The following is a 13,974-nucleotide window of genomic DNA, read 5'->3' on the forward strand; positions in this document are numbered from 1 at the left end:
ATGTCATTCTATATACTTAAAGTGAGAGAAATAATTATTATTTAAAGTGCGATCTAATTCGAGTTTTTATTACAAGCTTGCAAGACATGATATTGGCACAGATTGGCATGTTTTGGATTTATATGCAAATATGTAAGTGTTTTTTTGCATATCTACAACTTTAAATATATAACTGACTTAATAGTTTGACTATTTATCACAAATAACCAACAATATCTGACAAGTTGCTTTTCACAAGTTAGTAATGTACAGTTACCACAAAAAGCTAAAACTTATACTATTCAATGGGCAGATCAAAATAAACAGACTATAATTCCATCAGCTAAAGAGATCATTTGACAAGTCATCTCTGCAACACATATCATGTAAAAACTAAACATTCCTGGTAGACCTATTCTTAAAAGCACATTTATCGAAACTTTGAGACTTAACATCAAATTCTGTTTAGCATAGAATGGGTGTTAGATTAGCCTCAAAGGTTTTTGTACAATTCCATTAATTTTGTTACCTTTAATTTGGGCACTACTTTACATCTTCAAGAGTGTATCTGTATATATATATATATATATATATATATATATATATATATATATATATATATATATATGTGTGTGTGTGTGTGTGTGTGTGTGTGTGTGTGTGTGTGTGTGTGTGTCCATAGTTTCCTTTTTCCTATCAGCTCCTCCCCTTTTCTCTGTTCCTTTCCCTCCTGTATTGTTATTTGAACTATATGATGACACCAAAAAGACATCTTAAATGGTATTCAGTAACACATCATCTGGTGAGGTGCTGGTCTTTGCAACAGCACAAAGGTCGGGATGCAAGAAGCGGCTACGCAACGGGTGCTTGAGGCGAAGTTGCACCCACTCCTCCCGGTGGCTCTCTTGGGCCGGACCCCAAGCGGGAGACGGGGACAGGCACGACTTGATCCGCTAGAGAGAACAAACAAAACTTTAGTTTAAAAGTTGACAATGGAGATGAGTACATACACACACGAACTAGATAAGATAAGCATGTTTTCAAATATTCTTCGCTTCTCCTTTGTCAGTACACATTTTGTTCACTATGACAAACGTAGAAAAAGGTATGCATGAGACTAAATAACGCCACAGCGCAAGATACATAATCAACACATTTCGATTACCTTGATTACAGAATTACATATAAATTTTGAGGACGAGAGTCTCATTTATAACTTCAGCTAACAATTTATTTCCTTTCTTCAATTGCATATATCAAAAAGACCCTTTATTCTTTTTAAATATTCTTAATCCACACACTCACCTGTTTGAGCGAGCCAGCAGTTCGAAAGCAAAAGTAGTAGAGGAAGTAGACTGGGATGAACTGTATTGAGGCAAAGGCGATGACCCAGCCGATGTTCTGAGCCCAGGTCGGGAACGCCTGACCTCGGTATTCTGCCTTCGTGTAATTCAGAGCAGAGTTCACGAGGAAGCTCTATTAACGAGATGTGTATAAACCCTCTAGTTAAACAGCCATATAAGTAATGAATAACCTAAAATGAAAGTGAAGTAGATTTTTTTTTTTTTTTTTTTTCTTTTTTTGAGAAAGGTCTTGTGCCCGGAGGATATTCAATTAAGAAAATGATTTAATTGGGAAAAGTAGAAGAAAAAACTGTACTAGTTTATTATAATAGTGGTAAACACTAAATGTATATCCCCCACTGTTACCAAAAGAAATTAGAATGAGGCCAAGAACCTATGATGCTAGCATACAGACGAGTTCATCACTGTTTTAGTACGGGATCACTTATACGTCCCCACATCATAAAATAAACTGCTTAGGCTGTCGTAGTTTTTGCACTTAAAATAGGTACAACAGAGGATTACTCATAACACTTACAAGGAGCATGAAGGGGGCGACGACCAACCAAATGATCCACCACATGTAGCTAACATGGCCTCTCAGCATCAGTTGAAGATCCTGCAATGTTCGACCAACTCCTTCAGAAAAAAAGAGATCGGTAAGCGGGCAGACGAAATGATACTGGATTGAGAATGAAACTAGAATGAAAATGATATCGAGTATGATAGATATTCAGATACTGTCACTAAATGGTCTTGTGTTGTTTAAATGCACATGAAAAGGTTAAGGAGGCAAAAAATATATCGCATGAAAGTTAGAGTCTTACAAGAGTTACAAAAAACAGTTAAACGGCAGAGAAGCTTAGGATATATAAAGGATAAGTATAAAAATCATGATTATCAATAAAGTATTTCAGTAATCTACTATCAAAGGATTTAGACGAAATTGGAAATCATGAAATCCACTATTAAAAACTGCATTACAAAATCTTTTTTTTCACAAATCTTAAAACTACTGAATGCCATCAACCAAAGAACTCGTACTAACCATAGATATAGCTAAAAATGCATGTCTGGCATAAACAAATGATAATAACGCCGAACGAAGCACCGTACCAGTCCACCAGTGTTAGCCAGTATATTCCACCCTGAAAAGCAATATCAAAGTACTCAAAGCATTAGTAGGTGTTCATGCAATAACCCAATAAGAAATCCCAAACCCAAAGTACTCAGAAAAAAATATACCTTTTTTTACAACACATCATCCTTATTGCTAATATTTCATAGACCTTGTCTAGTATCCACTTACATTCGTTCCGAAAATAATTGTTAACAGAAACGAAAAGAGACACATGAAGAAAGTGACCCAACCTCTGCAACCACGGAACTTTGGGAATTCATCCAAGAAACAGGTCACTGGAGTTTCAATATGAGCAAACTGGAATAGAAAGTAGATGGTATGCTTTTCTAGGAGTATATGCTGCAAATTTACGGTTATTGTTTATAAGAATGCCAGTCTTATGAAATAAAAGATTATTCATCGTAAACTTACGCAAGCGTCTATGCCCAAAAAGAACAGCATCAGGAAGAAGAGGATGGACCAAAATGGAGCAACTGGCATCAGGGCTAATGCCTCGGGATAGATAACAAACACCAGAGACGGGCCTGAGGGAAGATTCTTGTGATGTTCCATGTTTATCTCAATTCTTACTGAAGTGTACTGTCTATGGCCAATTTGTAATTACTCATATTTCAATATGTTTCTTAAAAGAATCCTAAGCATTCATGTCCACGTAAATGACTAACTTTCTTGAATCGATCTTACCGGCAACAGCAACCTCTTCCACAGAAACACCAGCTCTCTTGGCCATGAAGCCGAGCACCGAGAACACCACAAACCCCGCAAGGATGGAGGTGCTACAGTTCAAGATGGGGACAATCACTGCATCTCTCGTGCACCGATTGTGGAACTTGTTGTAGGAACTAAAGGAGATGAGTGACCCCCATCCTGGGCCCAAGGAATAAAAGATCTGTATGGCTGCTGCTGCCCAAACCTGGTTCAAGTGTGAATAGGAACAGATGATACAAGGTGACGGGGGTGATTAATTTGTAAACAAAAACTAATTTACACGCATTTCTTCAAGGAGAGCGTCTGTGATTTCTTGGAACTTCACTACAGTAATAAAGATCACCTTCATTTCTTTAAGTTTGTTAAATTTTGGGTAAATGTAGAAGTAGATTCCATCTTCGGCTCCCGGAAGGGTAACTCCACGTATCAGAAGAATGAACAACATTACGAACGGGAACATTGCTGTGAGCCACACAACCTGGATGGACATAGGAACATTTAGACACCAAGGCATATGTTATCCAAACAGGAGCCAGATTCACTAACGTATTTAAGGGACCTTAACTCGCTTAAAAGATCGTAAGTTCCGACAGGGCGATTCACAGTTACGATCTCGGAAAACCGAGATATCGTACTGGAAATTTCCCATACAACCTATTCCCTGTTATCTGAGCTAAGAATTATTTTCTCTAGTTTGTAACTGCCTGTAAACATATTGTACTACCAGAGGATGAGTTTCCTTGTTTCATAATTTAGGTAAAGATTATATACATTCCAAATAGGATATGTAGTACCGATGGTGATTACAGTACTTATACTTACCGGTAGTAAATAACTATTATGTGTAATTGTAGTTTATATAAACAGACGACTGATTAAGGTAACTGTATATCAATAGTGTTTGAAATTTGTAGTGCAATTATTATTTTTTTTTTTTTCTTTTTTTTTTTTTTTTGGTGTGTGTGCCTGTCCGCATGAGTGCTGTTTGAAGTTGATACAAATATTTCATTATCTGTCATATTTAATTTTTTCTTATAATCATCACTTCCATATTAATTCCACAAACTCAATAGCTGACAGTCTACTTTTAACACTTTTACATTTCATACCAATCCCAAAATTTGATTATAATGGTCTCACTGATTGATCCATATAAAACAACACTAGCGCCATCTGTTACGAGTTGGGTAAATCACTCCTTATCAACTGAGAGCTCTTGTTTGATCAGTTAGTGAAAACCCCTTTGCTAGGCGCTGCCAAAATCGTATGAGCCATCTTAGAGAACAGATACTGGGAAAGATCTTAACAAACTGCTAGTGAATCTGGCCCCAGGACATCTATAGAAAAAAAAAATCCATATATTTGATGTTGAACATGTAAACCCAGATATTTAGCCATCAAGAAACTCAACCTTACCTTCCCCATGACTCTAATCCCTTTGAAGACACAGAAGAAGAGGAAGGCCATCGTCAGGAAGGTCACGCCGACGACCGGCCACTCGATGCCGCCCAGGTCGTGGATGCCAGATGTGACGTGCAGGATCTTCCGACTGAGGATGAGAACCAACAGCTTTGAGGAGGCGGGCAGTGGGCGGGGAGGGGGGGGGGGGGCTTACAGTGGGTGAACAATGGGTATCATCGATAATGACATCAAAACTTTAACGTTGAGGGTTCCCATTGATGACATCACAAATTCGCACTAGAAGCTGATTGGGAAGCCGTAAGAAGCCGTAATTGTTAATTGGAGCAATTGTCATATTCTACACAGGCCCTCATATATGCAATATAAACAAAAATTTGTAAGAGTAATTACATGAATTCTATTAGCAGGATCTATTTTAATAATATTGAGAATGAAACATCTTTAGAGAGCCTGGTCATACTGGCCTACCTAGAAGCAGGGTTCAATCCTGGCCGACCACTCATCTGAAGCTGAGACCTCGGATTGGATATATCAATTTATCTTTTAAAAATTATAATATACGCCAATATTAAAGCCATGGCTCTCTCATAACTCAAAGGCCTAGGCAATGTCATGCAAAACTGTTGAGAAAGAAATTATCTAACCAGCCTATTCCGACATGTTAGCTTCTTTATATAAATCAAATTCTTAGGAATAATGGCGTTATGAAGGCAGGTCTGTAGACACAGATATAAGAGAGAGAAAGAGAAAAAAAAGAGAAAGATACAGAGAGAAGAGTAATAGAAAGAGAAAGAGGTGAATGTATTCTAAGTCTGATTGGTGGCAGGCCAACATCATATTTCCGTGTTAAGTTATTCTACTAATTATAAAAAAGCACATGAAGTCTTTCTATCTATATTCGGAACTTATAACAAACGTTATACTGACAACTGATTGGAAATATTCCATAACTGAGTGTTTTACTTCTGAGGGTATGCTGTGCACATGTTCATTATAACAATGGTTGCAGCCATAACAGTGATGTTACACTGAAACGTGTCAAGCAGCAAAACCTTTGGGCATCCTTGGTAATGACAACAAACTCTTATCATTAATGGAAAAGCTTAACAGACCTGTGAAGGTTTTGCCTATGCGCCAGAAGAATTTGTACCACAGATACTGACTATTGATGAAACAAGAAAGAAGCTCTATGAAGAGTTTGTTGTTGAATGGATCAGTAGTGATGTCAGCCAATGGGCGCCAGTGAAGGAGAAGAACAGAATGTACAACAATGGAAATGCAGCATTAGCAATCAGGACTAGAGATGAGACAGCAGATTGAAAAGTAACTAAAGATTTGTATGGTAGACGAATGGTGTTCAGATTCTGCAGTGATGTGTAGCAAAATAATGTAATTAGGAACCTTAAGTTCACTGTACCACCGAGGGCCCTATTGCACCAGATGGTTGAATACTTCCTAGCACAGACAAGCCACAGCTTATTCTCTTCTTGAAGAAGTTTGCCAACAATGCTCAGACTTCTCTAGAAGTTGAGATTGTTGCCACACACATTGCACGTGTCAACTAATCTTGCAACCGATGGCAGTGCTTGCACTACCAAGATTGCAGTCGTCGATGCTATGACCGTTGTTCAGAAAATTATCAAGAAACTATCAACAGCGGTAATATAAAAACATCTCAGTGAATGTTTCAATGATCAAGTGTTGAATTTGAATTGGAGCTTTTAATACACGATGCACAACCACAGCTAGACAACGGAATTTGCCCAATATCAGGTCAAGGATGATACCAGTATGAAACACACCACAATGAGTCAATTTCTCTCTCAAGATCAACCAAAAGGGATTTGGCAAACTACTAAGTAGAGAGAATTCTAGAATACAACCATGATTCAGGATCTGGTCGAACATCAATCCACAGGAGTCTCCAGTTTGAGGCAACTGACCATGAGGAGGAAGATGCGCTGATCAAGCAAGCAATAGCTGCAGCACAGTAATATTAGGGAGATGTTGAGTTGAAATATTCTCAGTTGGTATAGATGTGCAGATTCTTGCAATAGCAAACTATCACCTACCAAGAAAAACATCAGTTTCAATGGCATTAAGTGTCGGCCAATTCGAGTCAATCTGGGTGAAGAGAGAGCTCAGGCATTCCTAAACTCTAACACTTTGACAGGAGCCGATAATACTGAGAGGCGATATGGTTTCAATGCCATAAAGACCCATGACAATTTTTTTTTTTTTTTTTTTTTTTTTTTTAGTTTGACAATTATACTTCATTATACTTCATTTTCAGTGCGGATGCTGATCTGTCAGAGGAGCTGTACAAAAGTTTGGCCGTGTATGTTTGTTTGTTTGTGTGTTATATACTTACTGAAAGAATTCGTCGGCTGCAGAAACGCCACTCGTCATGTCGCCCTATCAAAATGACAAACACAGTCATGAGATGCATTAATCAGGTCGGTTTTTCGGCAAAATATATATATTTCTAGGAAATACACACACGCACACTATAATGTATACACACACACACACACACACACACACACACATATATGTATATATATATATATATATATATATATATATATATATATAATATATATATATATATATATATATATATATATATATATATATATATATATATATATATATTATGTGTGTGTGTCTTGGTCTGTGTGTATCTTCTAGATACTTTATCAACTTGATGATTGATTCACAACTTAATGACGTCATGGTTCAATTGCCCTACTAGTTTGTTAATTTCCTCATATTCACTAGTTTAACTTTTTTTCCAAACAAATAAAAGCAACACAAACACTTAAGATATTAAGGATATCATATCAAAAAAGGAATTATGTTATCACGCGTTTTGGCGAGATGTCCATAGGGATAACGGCAGCAAAATTGTAAACATGCATCCTTAAAGATATGTGTAAATTATCCAGAACTAAATCTAGTTCTAGATAATTGTACTTCATTTTTATGCAAAATGTGAAGTAATGTATCACCAACAAGAATAATGGAGTCATCAGTCTAGATGAATAATAATAAAAACAAAAACAATATTAATCCTTAATGCTTGGTGTTTCTATTTTTGTTTGTTTGTTTTTGTTTGTGTGAAGGAACTTTCATTCTGTTGCAAATATCTCTACGACATTTATAGGCATTTATCTTCCCTATATCCTTTCTTGCTTAATTGATTTCCTTTATCCTGTGTGCAACATGCAATCGAAGCTTTATACAATGGCCTATTAGAACTCTAGCGACTTGATTAAGGTGGCGTTTGTTGACACCTGCAACATGAGTGCCTAATATTCTCATTAGAGTAGGGAACAGATGCCAATTGCTTTCTGACAGATGTATTTCATGTGATATTTAACAAATATCTTATAATGGTTGAATAAATATGCTTTACTAATGACCCAAAATTAAATAGCGATCTTTGAAAATTCAAGTTGTGATATATGAATATGGATGTGTCTAGAGAATTAAAAATATTTTTTCTAAAGTTATCTTTTTATTATAAAGAACAATGTAAATACTACAAACGCAAGAATGCATTTGCTTCTAGTCTCAAAATTGATATTCTATAAGCATTTTTCGTTAAAAAAAAGCTTATTACTGGGGGAAAAAATAAATAAAAATACATAGATAAATAAATTAGTATTTTTTCGTCTCAAAACTTTCCCATAAAAAGGTGGAAAGGAAAAAAAAATCTACTGCAATCTCTTCAAAATTGGCTTTTGTCATTCTATTGCTACTAAGTTTACTGTAAAAAAAAAAATAATAAAAAAGTAATAACAGCTCATAAATCCAATTTTGAATTCTAACCATAAATAATAACCTTAAAGATACGCCCAGCCGTTCGCAATTAGCAATTAGTGAATCAAATAAGTACACGTTTATATAGGTATAGGTATGATATATAATAAGGAACAAACAAATAAGGCTAACGCTACTTATCCCAAGTATGCTACTTATGGCAAATATGCTTCTTATGGCAAATATGCTACTTATGCCAAATAATACAACCGTGCAGTTAGGCGAGTTCCAGCTGTTTCCGCAGCTGGCCCACGGGAGTTCCCAGCTGAAGGAGTAGGCGAGGAACAGAAGGGGATACGACACTAAGAGTATGTAGTACGACAGGGTAATCACGTTGATAATTAGGGATGCCACACCAACACCTGTGAGATAAAAAAAAATATATATATTAGTGATGTAGAATAAACGTATCTGAATACAATAGTGAGTAAAAATTCCTAAATGACTCACTCACATGTAGAAGAAATGAATAAGTTTCCTTTTACATTCGAAATTCCCTGACAGTCTTTTTTTTTTTTTTTTTTAATTGATCAATGAATAATGCAATTGCACACCGAGCAACTCTAAGGACAGTGAGTCGCGTACCTGGAACGTACTCTGTTAACTTCAGAAAAAAAGCAAGAATTTAGATTGCGAAAACTTTGCATTCCAGAGATTCCTGTGCTTAGTGAGTGTTGCGTTGCAGGAAGTCATTTCGAAATTCTGCAAAGTAATAGAGTCAGAGAGAGAGAGAGAGAGAGAGAGAGAGAGAGAGAGAGAGAGAGAGAGAGAGAGAGAGAGCGAGAGAAAGAGAGAGAGAGAGAGAGATTTTATCGGTAAAGATCGGCCTTGGCAATTATGGAAATTTACTGCCTCCCCTTTTTTCTTTTTTTCTTTTTTTTTTCCTTTTTTTCTCACTCACTCATTCCCTTTCTCCTTCCTTCCTTTTTTTTTACTCATTCCCTTTTTTCTCCTTCCTTCCTTCCTTTCACTCTCTCACTCACTCACTCCTTTCCTCCTCCTCTCTTCTTTCTCTCTATCAATCACACACTCCCTTTCTCCTCCTCCCTTCCTTTTTCTCACTCACTCACTCACTCCCTTTCTCCCCCTCCCTTCCTTTCTCTCTCTTGCTCACCTACTCACTCCCTTTCTCTTCCTCTCTTCCTTTCTCTCTCTCACTCACTCACTCACTTACTCCCTTTCTCCCCCTCCCTTCCTTTCTCTCACTCACTCACTCCCTTTCTTTTCCTTCCTTCCTTTCTCTCACTCACTCACTCACTTACTCCCTTTCTCCCTCTCCCTTCCTTTCTCTCACTCACTCACTCACTCACTCACTCACTCACTCCCTTTCTCCCTCTCCCTTCCTTTCTCTCACTCACTCACTCACTCACTCACTCACTCACTCCCTTTCTCCTCCTCCCTTCCTTTCTCTCACTCACTCCCTTTCTCTTCCTTTCTTCCTTTCTCTCTCACATTCCCTCACTCCCTTTCTCTTCCTCCCTTCCTTTCTCTCTCTCACTCATTCATTCCCTTTCTCCCCTTCCCTTCCTTTCTCACTCACTCACTCACTTACTCCCTTTCTCCCCCTCCCTTCCTTTCTCTCACTCACTCACTCACTTACTCCCTTTCTCCCCCTCCCTTCCTTTCTCTCACTCACTCACTCACTCACTCCCTTTCTCTTCCTCCCTTCCTTTCTCTCACTCACTCACTTACTCCCTTTCTCCCCCTCCCTTCCTTTCTCTCACTCACTCACTCACTCACTCCCTTTCTCTTCCTCCCTTCCTTTCTCTCTCTCACTCATTCATTCCCTTTCTCCCCTTCCCTTCCTTTCTCTCTCTTACTCACCTACTCACTCCCTTTCTCTTCCTCCCTTCCTTTCTCTCACTCACTCACTCACTCCCTTTCTCCCCCTCCCTTCCTTTCTCTCTCACTCACTCCCTTTTTCCTCCCTTTCTCTCTCTTACTCACCTACTCACTCCCTTTCTACTCCTCCCTTCCCTTCTCTCACTCACTCACTCACTCCCTTTCTACTCCTCCCTTCCCTTTTCTCACTCACTCACTCCCTTTCTCCTCTTCTTTCCTTTCTCTCTTTCTCCTCCTCCCTTCCTTTCTCTCTCTCACTCACTCAATCCCTTTCTCCTCCCTTCCTTTCTCTCAATCACTCACTCCCTTTTTATCAATTCTGTAACCCTTTTGTTTGCTCATTTCTTTCATATTTTAACTTCTCCCTTATCCTAGCCTAGGCTAACCTAGCATAGCTCTTTTGTCTCTTGTCTTTTCGCTTCATCCTTATTCCTACTTTCTTTATCATTTTGTTATCTAGTTCTCTTCTTTATATAAATCTTACCTTCTAATATTTTTTGCTCTAGATCTTTTTATTTCTTTTTTTCCACCTCCTATCCTACCCGTATGCCTACTTTTTCTGCCCTTATTTCGCACCTTTATCTTCCTCCCATCCTTTCCCTTCATCCTAAAACCTTATATCCGTCCCTATGACCCTATTCCAACCCTTCTTAATCCTAAATCCTGCCTTATCCTTGGCCACAATGAATCTGCCTGATCCTGGAGGAATCCCTGGCACACGGACCTTCCGCCCGAAGTTCCCTTACTTCTTTTTTCCTAATATAAGTTGACTAATGTGTGTTAAATGCAATGCATGATGATGATGATTTTTGTAAAATTAATTTATACAAATATGTAATAAGAACTTTGTTTATTTTTATTTGCCGGGCCTTTTAGAAAACCTTTGTCATTCCACATGACCGCTTTTATTCGTTGTACACTTTTTTTATTGCTAAAACTTATTGAACAAGTAAATATATCCATGCTTGCTCGATATGTTAATGCCAAATTATTTTATTGTTTTAATAACATGATTTAGCACTGGCTTTTGTTTTCCAAGTTTTATGTAACTTTCAAATATATTTGGCAGACCGAAAACCTTGATTTTAAAGATTTTGATCTGTTTTACGTTTGTTTTGTGATTAACTTTTTAAACAGTGTATTCATGAATGACTATTTGATTTAAAGAAAACCATTCGTACTTTATTTTCGTGACTCCTTTTTTATGCTGAAATATTTTGTAAGTTTGTTTGTTCTTGCCACTTTTATCTTATTTCATTCGTAATTTTATAATGACCTTTAACCCTGTAAACCTGTTTTATAAATTTGTTTATTAATTTTTAGTAAGAATTTATTATCATTATTTGTTTTAAGAATATTTACATTTTGCATTGTTCGTCCACCGCCTATATAAGACGCCATTTTGTTTTCAATAAATGAGTGTTAAGACGAACGTGTGTTTTGGTATCGCTCCCTCTGGACCTTACAGTGACGACTACAAGGCTGCAAAGAAAAGGTTGTATCTGACCCGATTACTTGCCTGTTGATAGGGAAAAGCTGGCCATTCCAAACATGAGATATTGAAATATATATTAACAAATTAAAAGGATCTAAACCATAGCCATATAGAGCCCTTTTTTCTTCTTTAGTGGTTTCAAGGGTTTTATCTTCTTTCTTTTTTTTCGTTTTGTTTTATGGAATAGACAGCGCCCTTCTACCCCTGGCTCTTATTTCTTTATCCCGCCTCACGGGGCATTTCTTAAAAAGAACTTCTACCCACAGATACCCTTACAGAACAAGCCCAAAACTGCTTTCTTACCTTTGAAAGCCGGACAGACGGAGTAGACAGAAAGGCAGCTTGAGGAACTGAACTGCCCGACGGCCGTCTCGAGGAAGAACATCGGAATGCCCACCAACGCCAGCGTCAGCAGGTACGGGACCAGGAACGCTCCTGTGCGGCCGCGAGAACCAGGCATGGAAAAGGACATATTAAAGAGACACATATTGAAAAGAAAATAGCTCAATACAATATTTTCATCCCGTGATTCATACTTACCACCTCCATTTACGTAACACAAGTATGGGAATCGCCACACATTGCCAATCCCGATGGCATAGCCGATCATCGTGAAGAGGTAGTCGCATTTATGCGACCAATTTTCCCGCCCTTTTCCTTCGCTCTCTTTGTCGGAAATGGCGTCGGAGGTCAAATCCATGTTGGTTCTTGGACCCGGTGTAGTGAAATCTGAAACTGTACTCTGTAAATACAGGTTCTAAGATGTAAAGAGTGTGTAGTGTGCAGTCAAGTTTATTTCCATAACTAGAGGTAAGTATTGAAAGTTTGTATCTAGTGTTTGGTTTAGTTTTTTTGTTTTTTTTAGCTTTTTCACGACGAGTGTGTGTGTTTGTGTGTGTGTGTGTTGGATCCAAATACTCATACAGAAATAAATCGAAAACGTGATAATCCAATCTCAAAAAATAAAAAAAGAAAATAAAAAAAGGTGGACGCGCTGAATACGCACAAGTGGTCGGCGTGGAGTCTCGGCTCTCACTGGCGAAAGGAAACAGAACATTTACTGATTTGCGTTTTGTTGTCATCCGTCTCCCAGGTGACGGCGGCAGGACGGGCATGTGATGACCTGCTGAAGGATAGTGATTCAGAATAGCTTGACTATTGCCAAGTGCTTGCAATATGTATGGTTTGAGTAAAAAGCGTGTTTGCTCGTCGGGGATTTACGAGTTGGTAAATCCGGTCACAAAGATCATAGACATATGTTTAATAGATAGATAGATTTTAATTTGATTAATATGGCGTCTGTTTTCATCATGAGAAATTCATTTTGAGTTTTCAACGTCACTTATATGATTAAAAGATACAAAATGGGCCTTCACCATACATATTCTAGCATCACTAATTGTTCGTTTGTGGCTCACTGTTCTTATCTTATTTTGACCCCTATGTCGAGAGTGCATAGGTATAATGAATATAAGATGTATTTGATTATCATTAAGGATTTTGAATGAATGTCAAGGATGTAATGAATATAACATACACATTATATCAATTATTTATTATAACTAATTATCATCCTTTTGGCAAAGGTGTCTGAGGTATAATGAATATAAGATACAGCTTTAACAGCACAGGTTAGCAGATAAGAACAGAACATCAAACATGAAGTATATTGTAAAGTATAATGACAACGCAGGATCGTGAATAAATGAGAATGACGGAGCGAAAATAGGAGAATATTAAAGCAAAGATTCCGTCATGCGCAGAATATCAAGATGGAGTTTGCATGACAAATGGACATGCAATGTTATGCACACCTGCACATTTTATTTGATGGAAAAAGAGTCAATTCTCCTATATCGTCTCTTTCTTAAAAATAAATAAATAAATAAATAACCTATAGAAAAAGTAAGCAAGTCTTTAACAAATTCTATTTCTATTTAAGAAATTGCGCAAAAGCTGTGTAGCTACGGAAGAGAGTCAGCAGTCAGGGAATATATAAATGTTTTTTTCTACAGTTAATGGCAATTAAAGAGGAAGAGAGTCAGCAGTCAGGGAATATATAAATGTTTTTTTCTACAGTTAATGGCAATTAAAGAGGAAGAGAGTCAGCAGTCAGGGAATATATAAATGTTTTTTTTCTACAGTTAATGGCAATTAAAGAGGAAGAGAGTCAGCAGTCAGGGAATATATAAATGTTTTTTTCTACAGTTAATGGCAAT

General features: G+C 37.4%; 1 protein-coding gene across 1 annotated transcript in view; it reads right to left on the reverse strand.

The window, feature by feature from the left end:
* Positions 1-12,782, reverse strand: part of LOC122264856 (sodium- and chloride-dependent glycine transporter 2-like) — a 14,573-nt gene extending 1,791 nt beyond the window's left edge. Inside the window, exons 1-14 of the mRNA XM_086539509.1 lie at positions 12,762-12,782; positions 12,296-12,484; positions 12,059-12,190; positions 8,629-8,780; positions 6,965-7,008; positions 4,588-4,720; positions 3,515-3,649; positions 3,148-3,376; positions 2,875-2,987; positions 2,632-2,760; positions 2,371-2,470; positions 1,861-1,961; positions 1,285-1,455; positions 1-932 (exon numbers count right to left, since the gene is read on the reverse strand). The exon at positions 1-932 is cut by the window's left edge and continues 1,791 nt beyond it. Coding sequence (XP_086395635.1) covers positions 753-932; positions 1,285-1,455; positions 1,861-1,961; positions 2,371-2,470; positions 2,632-2,760; positions 2,875-2,987; positions 3,148-3,376; positions 3,515-3,649; positions 4,588-4,720; positions 6,965-7,008; positions 8,629-8,780; positions 12,059-12,190; positions 12,296-12,455 — 1,779 coding nt within the window. The 5' untranslated portion in view covers positions 12,456-12,484; positions 12,762-12,782 and the 3' untranslated portion in view covers positions 1-752. The remainder of the gene's footprint in view (positions 933-1,284; positions 1,456-1,860; positions 1,962-2,370; positions 2,471-2,631; positions 2,761-2,874; positions 2,988-3,147; positions 3,377-3,514; positions 3,650-4,587; positions 4,721-6,964; positions 7,009-8,628; positions 8,781-12,058; positions 12,191-12,295; positions 12,485-12,761) is intronic.
* Positions 12,783-13,974: the final 1,192 nt, after the last annotated feature.

The sequence above is a fragment of the Penaeus japonicus genome, unplaced genomic scaffold (assembly GCF_977035675.1).
Source record: "Penaeus japonicus unplaced genomic scaffold, GWHDUDI00000001_assembly GWHDUDI00000009, whole genome shotgun sequence".
In the NCBI taxonomy this organism is placed as follows: Eukaryota; Metazoa; Arthropoda; class Malacostraca; order Decapoda; family Penaeidae; genus Penaeus; species Penaeus japonicus.